Source organism: Brachypodium distachyon, chromosome 4, assembly GCF_000005505.3.
Source record: "Brachypodium distachyon strain Bd21 chromosome 4, Brachypodium_distachyon_v3.0, whole genome shotgun sequence".
NCBI classification, from domain to species: Eukaryota; Viridiplantae; Streptophyta; class Magnoliopsida; order Poales; family Poaceae; genus Brachypodium; species Brachypodium distachyon.
This window is the reverse complement of record NC_016134.3, coordinates 12,429,420-12,445,940: the sequence shown is the minus strand read 5'-3', so window position 1 is coordinate 12,445,940 and position 16,521 is coordinate 12,429,420. Positions and strand designations below refer to the sequence as shown.

At 43.1% G+C, this 16,521-nt stretch overlaps 1 protein-coding gene and 1 pseudogene across 1 annotated transcript; both read right to left on the bottom strand.

Moving 5' to 3' along the window:
• Window positions 1-2,080: 2,080 nt before the first annotated feature.
• LOC112268564 lies at window positions 2,081-5,750 on the bottom strand. Its single transcript, XM_024454539.1, has 4 exons — window positions 4,771-5,750; window positions 4,328-4,341; window positions 2,359-2,718; window positions 2,081-2,247 (listed from the first exon to the last, which is right to left on the bottom strand). Exons 1-4 carry the CDS (start codon window positions 5,748-5,750, stop codon window positions 2,081-2,083), a joined length of 1,521 nt encoding a protein of 506 aa, XP_024310307.1.
• A 338-nt stretch (window positions 5,751-6,088) lies between these two features.
• LOC100845419 lies at window positions 6,089-15,196 on the bottom strand (annotated as a pseudogene).
• Window positions 15,197-16,521: the final 1,325 nt, after the last annotated feature.

Sequence of the window (16,521 nt, the reverse complement as noted above, 5' to 3'; positions counted from 1 at the left end):
GACTTCGCCTTCGTCCAAGGACAATCGCTACCAGAGAAAAGATCCGTGCCACGAGAAAGTAGATCGGATCAAAAACCCTAGTTCGCCGCCACAAGACAATCAAGGCCGGACAGACAGGCTAGCTGTCCCCTGTCAGCCCGAGACGTCTGCGATGGAGAACGAAGAGGTATCGGATCCTGAATCACCGGGATCTCATCGTCGGAACCAAAGATACCGGCGGAGTAGGAAAACCCTAGTCGCCTAGGGTAGTTTTTTAAGCACGGACTTTATTAATCGATGGTCGAGGAACCTAGCTCAGATGGTTCAAGAACCTATTTCAAATGGCCCAAGAACTTAACTGAGATGGCCCAGTATTTCAACTGTACTGGGCCAAATCGTGGGCCAGATGGATAGAGGAGATATCGGGAGACCCGAGAGTCAGGAGCTTTATGTTTTATAGCCATAGCAAAGTCCATCCAGGTCCGGTGGCCCGCAAACATCCATGGAGGAATTAAACCTCAAACACAAGCACTACAGTACATGCACAGCACAAATTACACATCTATGTCCTCAAGCAATGCACAATCACAATTTATTTTCATGTTCTTGGTCTACAAATAACCCCTACACCTTGCAGACAATAGTACCAAGAATGAGTTCCTGGAAACTAAGTACACCTAGCTAGTACAAATAATGGCTGGGCCGGCCGGCCTGTATCGATACGTGGTTTCAGCTCGAGTAACCAAATTGCCAATTGATCTGGCACACAACCGCAAACACTAGTGTCTGCAATATTTGTTAAATAAGAAAAGTGAATGGTACAGAAAAAAAACACAAATTGTTACCATGTCTGAATATTATTACATTCTCGTTTTTCTCATCAGCTAGTAGTTAGTGATGCTTTAAGCAGCCAGTAACTAAGTAGCCAAAGAGGTGATTGTAAAATCAAATTATTAATTGTCCAGCCCTTTTTCTTTGTCTACCTGCAGCAGCATTGAATCAAAAGGCATCAGTGAGAGACCAGCTCCTCACATCTCCCCATGCTGATGACCATCACCTTTCCAACACTGTCACCCTTCATCTTGCCGTCGGATGATGCTACTTGATGAGTCCTCCTGATGATCCCCTGAGATTTCATTCCCTGACCCAGATGGATTTGCTGAGAGAGAGGCCTAAGTAGATATAGAACAATTAATGATGGAACCAACAGAAGGAAATTAATATGAGAAACCAAGAAGAGAGAGCAACCTAGCGAGCAAAGTAACATTTAGCTATGACCATTTGTGTTAATTAGATTACCTTGAGATTCGTATGACCTTCTCCTGATGTGCTCCGACAGTAAATCCCTTGCCCTGACAGCATCCTCTTCTGCTATCCCGCGCACTCGCTCGCTGTAATTCACCTCGTGGTCCCTCGCCATGGTTTGTGATGTTCTAGGTTTTCATACCATGAAAAGCCTGAACTACTATAGCTGCTCTGAAAAGGAGAATACATCGCAACTTATCCAAAAATATATCCTACATTAAACATATGGAGCATAACATGACTGATAGATGCTTGGGCAAGCGAATATATACAAAATTTGTCCACATACCCAAAAGCATCCGAGGCTCTTTCCTATTTTAATGCTTGCATTTTCTTCAGGTTGCCTACCAAGTACCAACACAAGTTCTACATCTTAAATAACATTTCCTCATATTACTCTGTCCTCATATCTTCTTCTATTTGTTTCCTCGTGTTGGTTCCATATAGCACTTTCTCTTAAGTACCAGGACACTATATCCCTTGCCTTGACAGCATCCTCATGTGCTAACCGTCGCACTTGCCTACTGTATTTCACCTTGTCATGGCTCGGTATGTATTCAACCTCCTCCTCCATGTCTATCACTATGTTATGCAATATGCAACATGCGTGGATTGCCGAGGAAAACACATGTGGATTTTCTGGTAGCCACTTTCCTCCATGAAGGAACCTCCATGTGTCTTTCAACCTCGCCAGAGCATTCAGAGCGATGGTTCTGGCTGCAGAGTGTCTCTTGTTGAACTTTGCTTGAGACTTTGAGAGACCATTCTTGTCTTGCTGTGGGTAAGGTGTGAGGAGTCAGGGGAGAAGAAGGTATCCTGCATCACCGATTATGTATAAGTGCAGCTTTCTGCCATTCAGCCAAGCACCCTTGTCGCACTTCTTGAAGAGCTGAGAGTCATGCAAAATGCTCCACTGGTTCATGCTATCTGACCATCCCAACCAACTGTCTCTGAGCCTCATATCTGCATCAACGACGGTTTGCAATAGCACGTGCAAATTTTTATCATGATCACAGTTTTGTGATCCGAATGTGATGGCAGTTGTATGTACAACGCCACAACAATTTGGCAGACCATGGGTCTTGTCAAACATGGATTTGATCATCTCCATTTCAACGGTGCCTGGCCAGCAGGAGTGGTGTGCTGCTCGCTTCACCATGGCATCAACAAAACTCGCAGTTACAAGCGAGACGGTCAATTGGTTCATGCCAACAGAGGATCCTATGGTCTCCAGTGGCTCACCAGAGTTCAACACAATCAGAGCAGCGGCTACTCGATCTTCTAAACACAACAACCTCCCATCAAGAAAGGTGTAGCTGCTTGTATCTTCTACAGACGGCTCCTTCAACAGGCTGCAGATGTGGTTGAAGGTTCTTCTTGTCATTTTGAAGACGGACTGAAATCTTTTTTCGTCCTCACAAAACCACAAGGTTCCTGCATGAAAAGAAAAATCAAAACTGTTACAGAAATTATAACTTAATTGCAAAGCAAGAGTTCTGCGCCCACTCTGACAGTGATAAAATAGACTACATAATTTAGAAATAAAAGACATTACTCTAGCGATACAGCCCTCGGGGAGCAACATATATTGACCAATATGCGGGAGTTCTGTGCAAGTGGTATTGATCATTCTGTAGCCATTATGCAATTTTACATGAACTTGTTTGGCAAAATATCCAAAATTCTATATTCGCAAAAATATCATCAGAATGTCCTATTTAGCAATGCGCGCACAATTTTATCGTTGGCACGAAAGAGCTCAACCCTTTGCGAACAAGACATTCATGCCATATTCACCAAACCAAGACTCCGAGAACTCTACCCACTTCTGAAGCAACACAAGTGCTATCTGTACTGTGCAAACCTTAACCAATGCTACGCCCCTTTCTTATCTTTCTCGCTTAAGAGATCGAGACACAGCCTTAGGGCTATGGGGAAAATAGATCGATTGCCGAGAATTACAACTACATAGAAGGTCTCTATAATTCTATAAAGAAGTTTCCAAAAATTGATCGGTAGTAGTTCGGTCGCATCCGGACAATACTTTCCCAGAGGGAAATGCAACTCAAATCAAATATTCTTCATCACTTACGAACACTAGCTAGAAATTGGAACCATACACAGAATCTAGGTGCAACCTATGGCTGCATCACTTCTGTAGCATCACATGTTTAGAATACACTAGCTACAACAGTTGATTCTGTTATGCACTGATCAGATTAGGAAGCTGTTAGTCCATGGCTAAAAATATATTAAGGAAATTAACTTCTTGTTTGACAAAGTTTGCAGTGTTATACACCTGCTGTGAATTGTTAGACATTGATATTAAAAAAGATTTCTAGATCTCAGGATGGATCAAAGACAGTGGCCAATCCTTTTGACAGGAAAATAAATAAATAAAGCACTGGCTAACATCAGTAGTCAAACCAAGTACCTATGAAGCTTCATGCACTAGCCAACGCAACCAAAAGACCGATCTGATGGAAAATGCTAGGCAATCCACTTATAAAGTTCAACACCCCCCTCACGTGTGACGGGAGGACAAGTCAAAACGTGTAAACTCAGATGTATGGCTCAAGAGGCCAATACTAGGACGACGGGGGTAACAACAATTTTTAAGATAAATTGTGAAAGTCAGGACTTGAACTTGAGACCTTTGGTTCTGATACCATGTCAAGCTTCATGCACTAACCAACGCAACCAAAAGACCGATCTGATGGAAAGGGCTAGGCAATCCACTTATACACTTCAACACCCCCTCACGTGTGACGGGGAAGACAAGTCAAACACATGTAAACTCAAAAGTATGGCTCAAGAGGCCAATATGTGGACAGAGGGGGCAACAATAGTTTTTTAGGAAATATTGCGAAAGCCAGGACTCAAACTTGAGACCTAAGCTTTGATACCATGTCAAGTTTCATGCGCTAGCCAACGCAACCAAAAGACCGGTCTGATGGAAAGTGCTAGGCAATCCACTTATACACTTCAACGGTACCAAGGTCATGGTGACTGAAGCCTGCATTAATTTTCTCTCAAATCATACCTAATTGGCTAAACCTGATAGTCAGATAGGTATCATCAGAATAGATATCAAAACGGAAGCATCACCACTAGTGTACGATGATGCAGACACTACCAAACTAGGCAAGAAAGGGCTAGCCTCAGCATGGAGAGTTGCTGGGACAAAGAGCATGCAAAACTGCCTAACTTGCTTCCCAGCTGCATGCATATATATATTCTATGTTGACATTATAACCATGTTTTGGCCGACCCATTCAAATGACATACTCAAGCAAAACGAAAATGCATGAAATATTTTCAGAAGCCAGTGTATGGACTCAAAGGTAAGAAACAAAGGAAACAGACTAAACTAATAGAGTACCCAAACAAATGAAGACGAAGTTGTATGAAAATGTACCTGTAAATATGGAAGACCAACTAATGTTTGTCTCCAACTCGAAGGGATTTCTCGTGTACAACACATACCATTTCCTCCGATTGTCTCCATCGTGTGCATATGCTTTGATATGCTTGACATGGCTAAACTTGTCCCACTCAGGGCCAGATTGTCCTGTAGCAATGGAACTAAGCAAGGCTAGCCTGCATTCTAGCTCCAGATGTCTTGGGTTCACATATCGCATGTACTCTGGGAGTGTTTTTATGCCGTAATCCTCCAGCACGAGCCTCTGAAGGGCAGGCACACCTTCCAGCAGCAGCAGCTTTGGAGATGTGGAGATGAGAAGCTTCTGCAGTTTGGGGAGATTAGTGATACTCTCCAGGTCAGGGTTGCAACTCACTTGAAGCTCAACAAGAGAAGCAAAGTTATCTAGCGACTTGAGGTACTTGACATATTGTATGGATAATGTCTTCAAAGCATTTGCCTGTGAGGCAAGGCCAGCAGGAATACAACTCAATTTGCAGTTTCCAATCACAAGCTGCTCCAAGGCGAGCATGGCTTGCACTTTTTCTTCCCACTCCCACTCCTTCCATTCAACCATTTCCAGCAAGTACATCCGGTGTAATCTCGGAAACGCAACCATAGCTGCCTGAGAAGGATGATGACTGTCTTGATGGTACAGCTGCAGGAATTCAGGACCAATACGGTTGATGGATGGAGCACGTCTGATCTGAAATAACTGCAAACAAGGGAGCTGACACAAGCCACTAGGCAGTTGGATGCAGCAAGCCAGATCTTCCATCATTAGAATCCGCAAGCTTTTGAGGGGCACCACTGATGATGACATCATCCACCTTGGGAGCCGCTGGCCAAAATATCCTTCAATGTCAAGATTATCTAAGCAGGACGGAGGGCAGAGCTCATCAAACACCTCCTCGATATGTCGTTGCTCTACTTCTGAGATGCCTTCTTCCTCTTTGACAAGCCCATCATCTCCCAGTCTTGTGGTGCAACATAAATTCAATAAGGTAAGATGGACCTTCTCAGCAATCCTCTTTGACAAGCCCATTGATATCCGGGACATAAAACGGACCAGCCTAATTAACTTGCATTCAGCAAGAACTACTAAGGTAGTACGTACCATCTTTCTTTCCTTTTTTGCATTTATACATGGATGGAGCACTTCTGAGCAGATCTAAAAAAAAGATATGGAAGAGTATGGAGTACACATCACTTAGGAAGCACAGATACGTCGATACGTATCCGATACGGGGATACTGCGGTACGTCAATTTTTGAAAAACATAATACAGAAATACATTTGTATATATTCATTATAAATAATAAAAATACCGAAAGTAAGATTTTTCTGCGAACAAAACTTGTCTGCATGGCCGGCTCCTCCTTCGTGACTAGCATGGGCTCCTCGCTCCTTCCCCCTCGTCGGCGGATGAGCACGGCAGCGCATGGGGCTAGGAGACCCTGGCGGCAGCACCTGAGCGAACTTGTACGACACGAGGGAGGGGAAGGGTAGATTGATGTCTTGCATTTTTGCGATTCGTTTTGGACGAACATAATAATGACACGTACTGATCGAAGCATGCAACAGTCTTGCAATATGCCGGCACTTGATGTCTTGCAGAACCTTATAGCAGATTACCACAACTTGTAAGCATATTTTCTTGAAAAAGCCACAACTTTCGTACTCCTTCCTTCCTTGGTCAGCAGCACGACCATGGAGTTGGCCGAGCCCAAGCTCGAGCTGCGGCCCGGAGAGCTCCACACGGTGGGTGGAGGATCAGGGCCAGCACACATCGGAGCTCCAGACTGCACTCTGTCGCACGCGGAATAGGATTTGGAGAATACAATTCATGCAAGCTCATGACTTGAAGCAAGCCAGATGATCGAGGAGCACTTTTTTTGCCGTCAAGAACAAGCTTTCAATTACAAGTGCTCGCAAAAGGGGCAAACAAAAAAGTGTGAGTACAGGCCACCGATCCGCCAGGGTAAATGCAATTCTCATATGATACCAAACGAACAAAACACTGGATCATATAGATTATAGGACACACCATATGAAGGTCGAAAAGATTGAGTACCTGGCTGGACACAACGGAGAAATTTCTGAGCGACCGGCATAAGCTCAAGAAAGATTTGTTGGTTCACTGCATCCAATGGAGAATCGAATGAGGAACAAGACATTAGGGATATAACTACTACTGGCAGATTCCTTGCATCTCAAAAACATGAAAGAAGAATGCGCAAAAACCGGAAGTACAAGCATAACAACAAGAACTCAAAGGGGTAAAACAAAAACAAGGTACAGTAATTAATTAAGCCCTCAGGTAGTACCATTGGTGGAATAACTTGACTAATCGGGACCGTTCACTGTTGTGTGCTGCCATAAAACTAGAACAAAATAGAAATAGGATTCTCGCGGTATAGCTGCGAAGACGGCGGGTGTGGAGGCGCGGCCGCCGGAGACGGAGGGGAGGGAGAAGTGGGGAAAGAGTGGGACAGGCCGGCCGTGGTCTCACCACTAGCCCAATACAGCCCATGCAAACGAATGGGCTTTGTCGGCCGTGGGCTCGCGGAAGATCACCGAGGATCACTTCGCTCCTTTTTTTTTTCTTCCACGCATGTACCTGCTCACATCAAGGTTTAACATATACTATATGATAATATGAACACTTTTCCCTTTCTATTGTCCAAAAGGACCAAAACCATGCACGCTACTGAATCAACTTGATTCAGAAACACTTTGGTCAACAAAAAAAAAACTTGATTCAGAAACAAACGAACCAAATTCGCAACACGAAAGAGGAACCACAGAACAACCTTTATCACAAGCTGAATACTGAATCTAACCTCTCCATGCAACTTCACCCAGGGAATTAAAAATTATCATCCAAACAATGCTAGTGAACCTGAACGAATAAGAAAGCAATCAGCAATACATAGAGGAAACAGCGACCCGCTTCATTCATTAAACCAGGAAAATCAAGTCTCAATTTGGTTCGTTGCAATTTGTGTACTTTGGAGTACTAGCTAGCTCAGTTTGGTGGGCTTGTCAGACGCTGCGCCGCTTGCATCCCTAATGGAAGGACATGAACAACAACATAAGTATTGAACTACCTACCTAGTTTCTATGCAACTTCGTTGCTTTTACATGCACTTTATCTCTTATTTATGAGAATCAACCATCCAGTCAGTTAATTGGTAATGTATATTGCATAGCACATTAGCACATGCTCCGTAGCTAACAGTTATCAGATCACTTGCTTTTTGAGTAGTCTAACATACCAGACACAAAGGAATTAAATACTATCACTGGTACTGGTGCCATATGAATAGAAGAAAGAGAACCACAGCGAAGGGAGCTGCAATATCCTTGACGCAGGAAATTTGGTAATCACGATGCTTAAAAGAAACACCACATGCTAGTAGTAGTGCTACAAAGATTAAAGCTGGATAATGTGGCATGAGAGAAGAATACCAAATCAAGTGGTGATGACGATCTGATCTCCCAGCTAGCACTGCCTCCAATCCTCTGTTCTTGTCTGTGTTTCTTTATTCCTTGTCTTCATTCGCTGAGTTATCGGATGATACTGGTTAATGGTTCTGATCCTGTTGATCTTTTGAGGCAGGTCATGCTACTTCCTGTTATTGGTCTTCATTCCCTGACCCGGATGCATGCTCTGGGTCCACTAAACAGATGAAAGATGGAAACAACATGAGGAAATAAATATAACAACTATACGTGAACGCCAGAACAATGGGATGAAGAAATTAAGATGTAGCTACGAGCATTTGTGTTAATTAATTACCTCCAGATTGCCATGACATACTGGTCAAGAAGTGTTGCGACAGTATATCCCTCGACCTGACGGCGTCTTCACATGCTAACTGGCGCAGTTGTCTGCAGTGATTCACCTTCTGATCGCTTGGCATGCTTGCGCCTCCATGATCCATGTCTATCACTATGTTATGCAACATGCAGCAAACATAGATGGACCCCGACAGATCATCTGGGCGCCACGTCGCTCTATGAAGGAACTTCCATGTGTTTTTGAACTTTGTCAGCGACCTCAACACAATGGCTGTTGTGGTAGCAGGTAAGGTGTGAGGAGCCAGGGACAAAGAGGGTATCCTGCATCACCAATTATATATTCCCCAACTTCTTTTGACCTATCTGATGATAACTTGAGCTTGCTGCCATTTAGAAAATCACCCTTTTCACACTCCTTGAAGAGCTCAGAGTCGTGCAAAATGCTCGACTCGTTCATGCTTCCTGACCATCCCAACCAAAAATCTGTGAACCTCATATTTGTATCAAAGAGGGCTTGAATTAGTAGATCGCCTTCCTTATCATGGCCGTCGCTTTGTGATCCAAATGTGATGTGAGTAGTATGTACAACACCACAACAGTTTGGCAACCCGTGAATCTTGCCAAACTGGGATTTGATCTTCTCTATTTCACCAGTGCCTGGCCAGTTTATGTGGTGCTCTGCTCGCTCACGCATAGCATCAACAAAACTCTGAGTAACCATTGAGACGGTTGACTCGTTCACACCAACAGAGAATGCTACAGTCTCCAATGGCTCAAAGGTGTAGATGTCCATATCTTTCAAAGATGGCACCTTTGCCAAGCCGCATATGTAGCTGAAGGTTCTTCTTGTCATTTTGAGGGCACACTCAAATCTTTGTGCGTCCTCAAAAAGAGATATGGTTCCTGCATGAGAAGAAAATGCAAAAGTGGTTACAGAATCCATAACTTGCAAGTTAATATATATACTATAACAGCACATTTGGCACCCATCATTTGGGCATAGAATTCTGAAATTAATTTTGAATTTAAGAAAAGAACTTGTTGGTTGGCACAAAATTGGCCACAGGAATTCAATCTCAAATTCAATGGAATTGCACTATAACTAAGCCCAATTCCTCTCCAAAAGTCATCATTTCTCTGGAATTGTCTCTCACTCTACAAATCCAGGTGGTAGACAAACATGATTTTTCAACAAGGAATTCAAATTCAACCAAATGATATCCTATCAAAAATTGGATTTCACGATGGTTGCCAGACGGGCTGTAACAGTATTCAAATAGACTCTTCAACTTTATTTATATAACGAAATATAACAGCTCCACTCTCAATTGGATAAGCTCAATGTAACCTAGGGGAAGAAATGAACACCAGATATTTAGCCACATGCAGGATCAGAGCCCAGCCAAATAGAAAGTGGTATTCTCCAACAAGTAGACTACTCATATATTTTGTTTATTGTGTACTTTCTTTTTCCTCTAATCCTCCCTAACAGCTCTTCGTCTACCTCATACTAGTTCCCAAATTTAAACAGAGTTGCAGCTTGAACTCCATGTGCAGCTCTCCTTGAAACTCCTCCTGAGACTGCAAATCTGAGAGGCACGGCTAGACATATATGTTTTTTCAAACGATGCTTCGATCGGATTCCACTATAAAAGATAACGGAACAGAGTTCAACCTACATAGAGTTTTGCACAAACTCGCCACCTCAAAGCTAGCAAGAAGCGCACAGTTGTACAAACTAGAAGTTCGAACCAAGAGGTACTGAGTTCAGCTTTCATGAAAAATTTGTCGTTCATAAAGTTGCATTAGTAGTATATGTGTTCCTTGTATGCAAAAAATAGATGCATGGACTTCCTGGCGATTCCGTGATCGTCTGAAAGTACTAGCAGGTCCTACTGTAGAATGTCATGGCAGACCACGCGAGCTCGCCATCCTCCCCGTCGCAAATCACTGTCTCCCCGCTGGATTGGTTGTGATAAGTAGCACAAGTGTTGAAGCTGTACGTTTCTCGAAAAATCAATCATCTGTTGAGCGGCTGATGGCGGAGGCAAAACAGCTATGTAAAATCCATGTTGATAATTAGATACTCAATTTAGAGGGAACCAAGGAGGAGATGTGGCCAGCGAGGCGGACAGCCCGGCGGATGCCCCGGCAGCGGTTTTGTGGAGTCAAGCCATCACTCGAAATAGTCTAAATTACCTTCTTAACCAAAGATGTTAAGTTATATTGTACATAATTGACCCGCATCAAGATTTCTACTTTTTTTAGGGGGGTGCACCGAAGCACTCTGACATTACTACCATGTTGTCATTGTCCTACCCTGAAAGGGAGTATTCAAGCGATATTAAACGAGAAGGTAGAGAATATATTCAGACTCTAGCACACATACATATGAAAGGTAGAAAACAGAGAACACAAATTAAATGAATAGAGAGAACAAATTAAGATGAGCGAGCAATGCTAATTTACCGCCAGACATGAAAGAGCAGCTGACATTTGTTTCCAAATTGTAGGGATCTCTTGTGTACAAGACATACCATTTCCTTAGATTCTCTCCATCATCAGCATATGCCTTGACATGCTCAATGTGGCTGAACTTGTCCCACTCAGGGCCAGACTGTCCCGCGGCTATGGAAAGTGAGCAACACCAGGCTGCAATCTAGATGCAAATATCTTGGGTTTATACCTCGCATGTATTCTGGAAGTGTTTCCATGTCATAATCCTCCAAAACAAGCCTCTGCAGTGCACGTACACCCTCCAATACCTTTAGCTTTGGACACATGACGATGACAAGCTTCTGCAGTTTGGGAAGATTAGTGATCCTCTCCAGGTCGGTGTTTTTATCTACTGCGAGATCGACAACAGAACCAAAGTTTTCAAGGTCGCTGATCTGCTGGATGCATTGTACAGTTAACTTTTTCAAAGCCCTTGCACTGGAAGCAAGGCCAGGAGGAAGACGTCTAAGTTTGCAATTTCCTAGTCCAAGCTCCTCCAGGACAGGAAAGGCTTGCATTTGCTCCTCCCACTCCCACTCTTGCCATTCCACCAATCCACCTAAAACCATCTCATGCAATCTTGGACACGCAACCGCTGCTGGGGAAGGATGATAATTGTGGTGATGGTAGGGATGCAGAAATTCAGGCCCAACACGCTTGATGGATGGAGCACGGATGATCTGGATAAATTGCAAACATGGGAGTTGAGACAAGCCATCAGGCATCTGGGTGCAGCAAACCAAGTCTTGCATCATTAGAATCCTCAAGCTCTTAAGACATGATGCTGATGTTGATGACATCCACCTTGTGAGCCGTTGGCCAAAATATCCTACGATTTCAAACACCTCTTCGATGTGTCGGTGCTCTTCCTCAGAGACGCCTTCTCCCTCTGTAATCAACCCATCATCTCCCAATCTACTACTGCAGCTTAGAGTTAGATAGGTAAGGTGTACCTTCTCACCAAGTCTTGCCTTTGCAGCGGACGATGTAGCGGCTGCTGATACATTCTCCAGTACGTTCAGTCCAAGAGGCCTGAGCTGGGAAAGGGGCCCCAACTCTTCCAAACTACACCAATCACCATCCACCAGTGCAGGAAACCCACGTAGTGTCCTCAAATTTGATAAAGCACAAAACCCCCTAGGTATCCAATTTATACAAGTTTCATGAAAGATAAGACACCTTAGATTCCCTAACTTTACAATGCTATGTGGAACTTTCACAAATTGTTTGCATCCTTCAAGGCTAATATACTGCAAGAATTTCATATTTCCAATGTTATCTGGCAGACTTGATATATCAGATCTCTCAACCGACAAGTATCTCAGGTGCTTGAGTTCGTCCAAAGATTTAACCAATAAAACAACATTTGTTGAATCTGTGTGGAGAGTCCGTAGACATGGAAAATACACCAACGAATCACAAGGCTTCATATTTGTATGGCCAACTGATATGAATGTTCTCAGCGTCTTCTGTGCATGTAAAGAACTCCAGTCTAACTCATGTGATTCTGATAATTCGCTTTCAAGAGACAGTCGAACAAACTTTCGTCCACTAAGTTTACTGATGATACCAGTTTGTCCACTGTGAGCTGCTAGTGCCTCATCTTTCGCCACAAACTGAGCAAATGCACGAACAACATCATGCATGGTGCAAAAAATTTGATCGACATAATCTATGTCTGGTTGTATAAGGTTCCTCAATATCAACTCATTATAGTACTTGCTTCCCAATTGTTCCCAATCATCTGAGGTTTCGTGAAGAAATCCTTTGCTAATCCACATGCCAATAATGCAACTTTTAAGGAAAACTGCATTTTTAGGTAGAAGGGAGTAGTATAGAAAACATTGTTTGATGGAAGGAGGCAACTCTTCATAGCTTATATATATTGCATAGTTTAGCTCTTCGGGCATTTTAGATACTGACCATATAGAATCATTCATAACCATCTCCCAGTCACGCCGTTCTCTGTTCTTCTGACACAAGAGTCCTCCCATTACTTTGACAGCAAGAGGTAAGCCGCCACATTTTGCTACAATTTGCAACCAAATGTCCTTCAGAATGTCAATCTCATGTCCATCTTTTTCACTTGAGACTACCTACAAGGAGTTACAACCGATTGAGTTAATAAGCAGCTTAAACCACCACATTTTGCTACAATGTATAATCCAATGTTGTTAAACATATTAATTAATCTTAGGTCTTTCTGTCTCGTGAGATTACCTGCAAGCAGTTTAAACTTTTAATGTTAATAAGCAGCATGGTTGCCTTATTAGAATGTCCAACCATGTTTGATATAATCAAGTGAAGAGAGTACACGTCAGTGCAAGGTATTAGTTATTGTATAGGGTGTTGACTAGAGAGAGCAATATAATTTAATGCATGCAGCGACTAGCTATATACTACTACTCCCTCCGTTCCATAATTCTTGTCTCATTCAATTTATAATCTCATCAAGAAAACAGAACAGATAAAAACTAAATTTTGTATGAATGGATTGTCAACTGAGGCTGTGGCGGAGAACTGGACTACCTAGGGAGTGAGGGACTAGCATCACCCAAACAAGGTGCTAAGATGCTTAGTTTCCTTGTTCCTTATTAACGAGGATGATTAGCTTTCTATAGATCTATCATCTATAGTAATTCAACAATTCTCCCACTTAATTTTGTGGTAAGTTGTTATAGTACATACATTTACATATAGTTACAAAGGAGTTATATATGGTAAAAACTATACAGCAATAATCTTTACTATTTCTTAATTTAGAGTTGGTGATGATGGTACTAAAACCGACACAATCTAAACTTACGTCCCCTAAATCTAATCTAATCTCCGGATTTCGAAAATGAGGGCCCACCAAATATAAAAAAACAACGACAAGAATTTAGGAATGGAAGGATTACATTTAGCACATTCCATAATTTTAATTACAGACCTGTTTCTTGAGCAATGACCAGGCATCTTCATCATTCAATTTGTCAACATAGTGGTACGGCCGCAAACCTTTCAACTCGAGCAACTCTTTCATCTCTAGTAGTGACGAGAATTCGGCTACCTTGAGCTAGAGCATAGGCCAAGGTTGTTTCAAACACATCACCCCATGCTATGTGGTTCCACACGTCATCCATGACTAGCAAGAGTTTCTTCCCTGTCAATGCAGTGGTAAGGGCAGGCTGAAGCACAGCTAATGCGTTTTCACTATGTTGGTCTCCCCCAGCAAGGGTGATGGCTGTCTTGAGGAGCTCAATCTTGTCGAAGTATTGATTGACGCTCAACCATGTTACCTTGTCAAACTTGACATTTATGGCTTCATCGTTGAAGACTTTCTTGGCAAGGGTGGTTTTACCGATCCCACCGACGCCTACGATGGCGACCACCATGATTTTGTTGTACCCTTCTTTTTCGGTCGGCAGGATCTCCACCAGTGCTCTTGTGTCTTCTTCCATTTTCTCCCCAACCACACCTGACCGGTTGAGCTCCCCAGACGTCTCACGGCTAGAATTGCCAGGACGAAGGGCATGTATGTTCCTGCCACGGACCTCATAAGACCCAAGATTGATGAAGCCAAAGGCAGCACTCCGATCTTTGATAGAATCAAGCCTCTTGTTGAGCCTCTCAATGCGGCTGCCGATGTCATGGGCATGGAAGGGATTCTGGATACAGAATAGCAAGGGATTGAAGCACCCAGCATCTACAGAGGATGCTCCACGCCCCATTGCCTTGAGCTGACATAGGTCAAGGATGTTTGTGGCATCATACATGGCACGCTTGAGAAGTCCTACCCGCTCTTGCACGCTCTTGTCGGTGATGTTCCTCCTGTCAGCGTCCGCGAGGAAGTTCTTGAGGTCCTTAAGTTTGTCGCCCATCTTGTCGATCTCCACGGAGACTCCAAGCAGCAGGTGCACCTCTTCCGCCGCCATCTTGGTCAGCATGCTTTGCGGGTAGGATGCAAAAGCATCCAGGACCATCGCCATGAATTCACTCCACTACTGGAAAGTAATATAATCGAAGTGTCATCATTACTGGAATGCTAATCACATGGTCAGAAACGAGTTATATACACATGAGAAACAACACAAATTGGCAAGCTAGCTATATTGATTATGGCCAATTAGTATTACCTTGAAGATGGTCGGATGGTTTTTAGTCCGCTCCTGTTCTTGAGCAGCTCGTGGTGATTGAGGGAGATTAATGAAGAGCATGGACCGGGCTCTGTCTTACTGTATACTACAATTTAACGTACCAACAGGAATTTTGTTGATTATCTAACTCTATCTCGTACACAACGATCAAATCCTAACATGTATTGTAAATATACCTAATTAGCCATCCATACATGTACAGTACAGTTGGTCGGCATCACCAAAGAAAAAGGCCAGCATCTTTTTGTCCCCATTCACAAGACAAATACATATGTGCAATTGGTCATGATGAACACAAGACAACAGTTGGTGTCAAATGGATCAAGTGACCATATAGTACAATACAATATATCTGTTCGCAAAAAAAACAATATATCAGCCATATGCAGGCCGGCCGGCGGCAAGCAGAAGATAGTGGCAGGCAGGCAGGGCAAGAAAGAAAATTAATTTCTTTGATGGGTCAAATCAATAGAGTTGGTTAATTAATTTCTTCGTTGGTAATTCAGAACAAATTAGTTAGAGAAGTATAGCCTAAAGACTTCTTGATTCTTTAACCATGAGCTTGTGTTCTCTAGAAAACCCCTGAAGAAATACTGAAGCGAGGCAAAAGGTTTTCATGGGTTAAATCAGTTCAGCTCTCTGTCACAAATCTCTGTTTTATAGATATGGAGCCAGAAGGTAGGCTACATGCAGTTCTCCGAAAAGGAAAAGCTTATACAGAATACGAATAAACACCTGTCATAAACATGTCAGACTCCTTACATTACCATTATGTTTGCAAATTCTTCGGGTAGCATCAACAGAACAATAGAAATACTTCACACATAGCCTGTCTCCATGCAACTACGATAACGTTTTCTAAACGCAAAAGAAAAACTAACCCCGGCATATAAATAAAATACATAATCCAAATCCATGTTGACCAGTATAATTGAAAGTAAATTACTTGAACAGAACATGAGTGCTAATTAATATCACATTTGCCAAATTTCAATTCCAGAGTCGATTGGTGCAATACAGCGTCGGTTTCCAGATTAAAAAAATCCCCCTCCTTGTAGTTTTGTTCTGAAATGCATGGATCTCTAATTAAGGGATCCATGCAACTAAATAAATCGTGTATGTATAAGCTCGCATGCTAACTAAAAGAGAAGCAAATCAAGGAAAGAAGCAGCCGAGCCAAGAAGATTATGCCTTGAACGCCGAGTAAGCGCGCGCGCACCCAATCGAGATCCGCTTCCGCCATCGCGGTGCGGTGGTGCCGAGGGCGACGCACGCCGGTCGAGGAACTTGAACGGCTGAAGGGTGGCCGAACCGCCGGCGCCGAAGAGGAGCCATGGGCCGCGTGAGAGGGGAGCAGGCTTGACGTGTGGTGGGCCA

Coding starts and splice junctions, on each gene's coding strand:
- LOC112268564 (XM_024454539.1), bottom strand. CDS start 5,750: ATGGGCTTGTCAAAGAGGATTGCTGAGAAGGTCCATCTTACCTTATTG. Junction 2,248..2,358: donor CATGTTTGACAAGACCCATG/GTCTGCCAAATT, acceptor TCGTTGATGCAG/ATATGAGGCTCAGAGACAGT.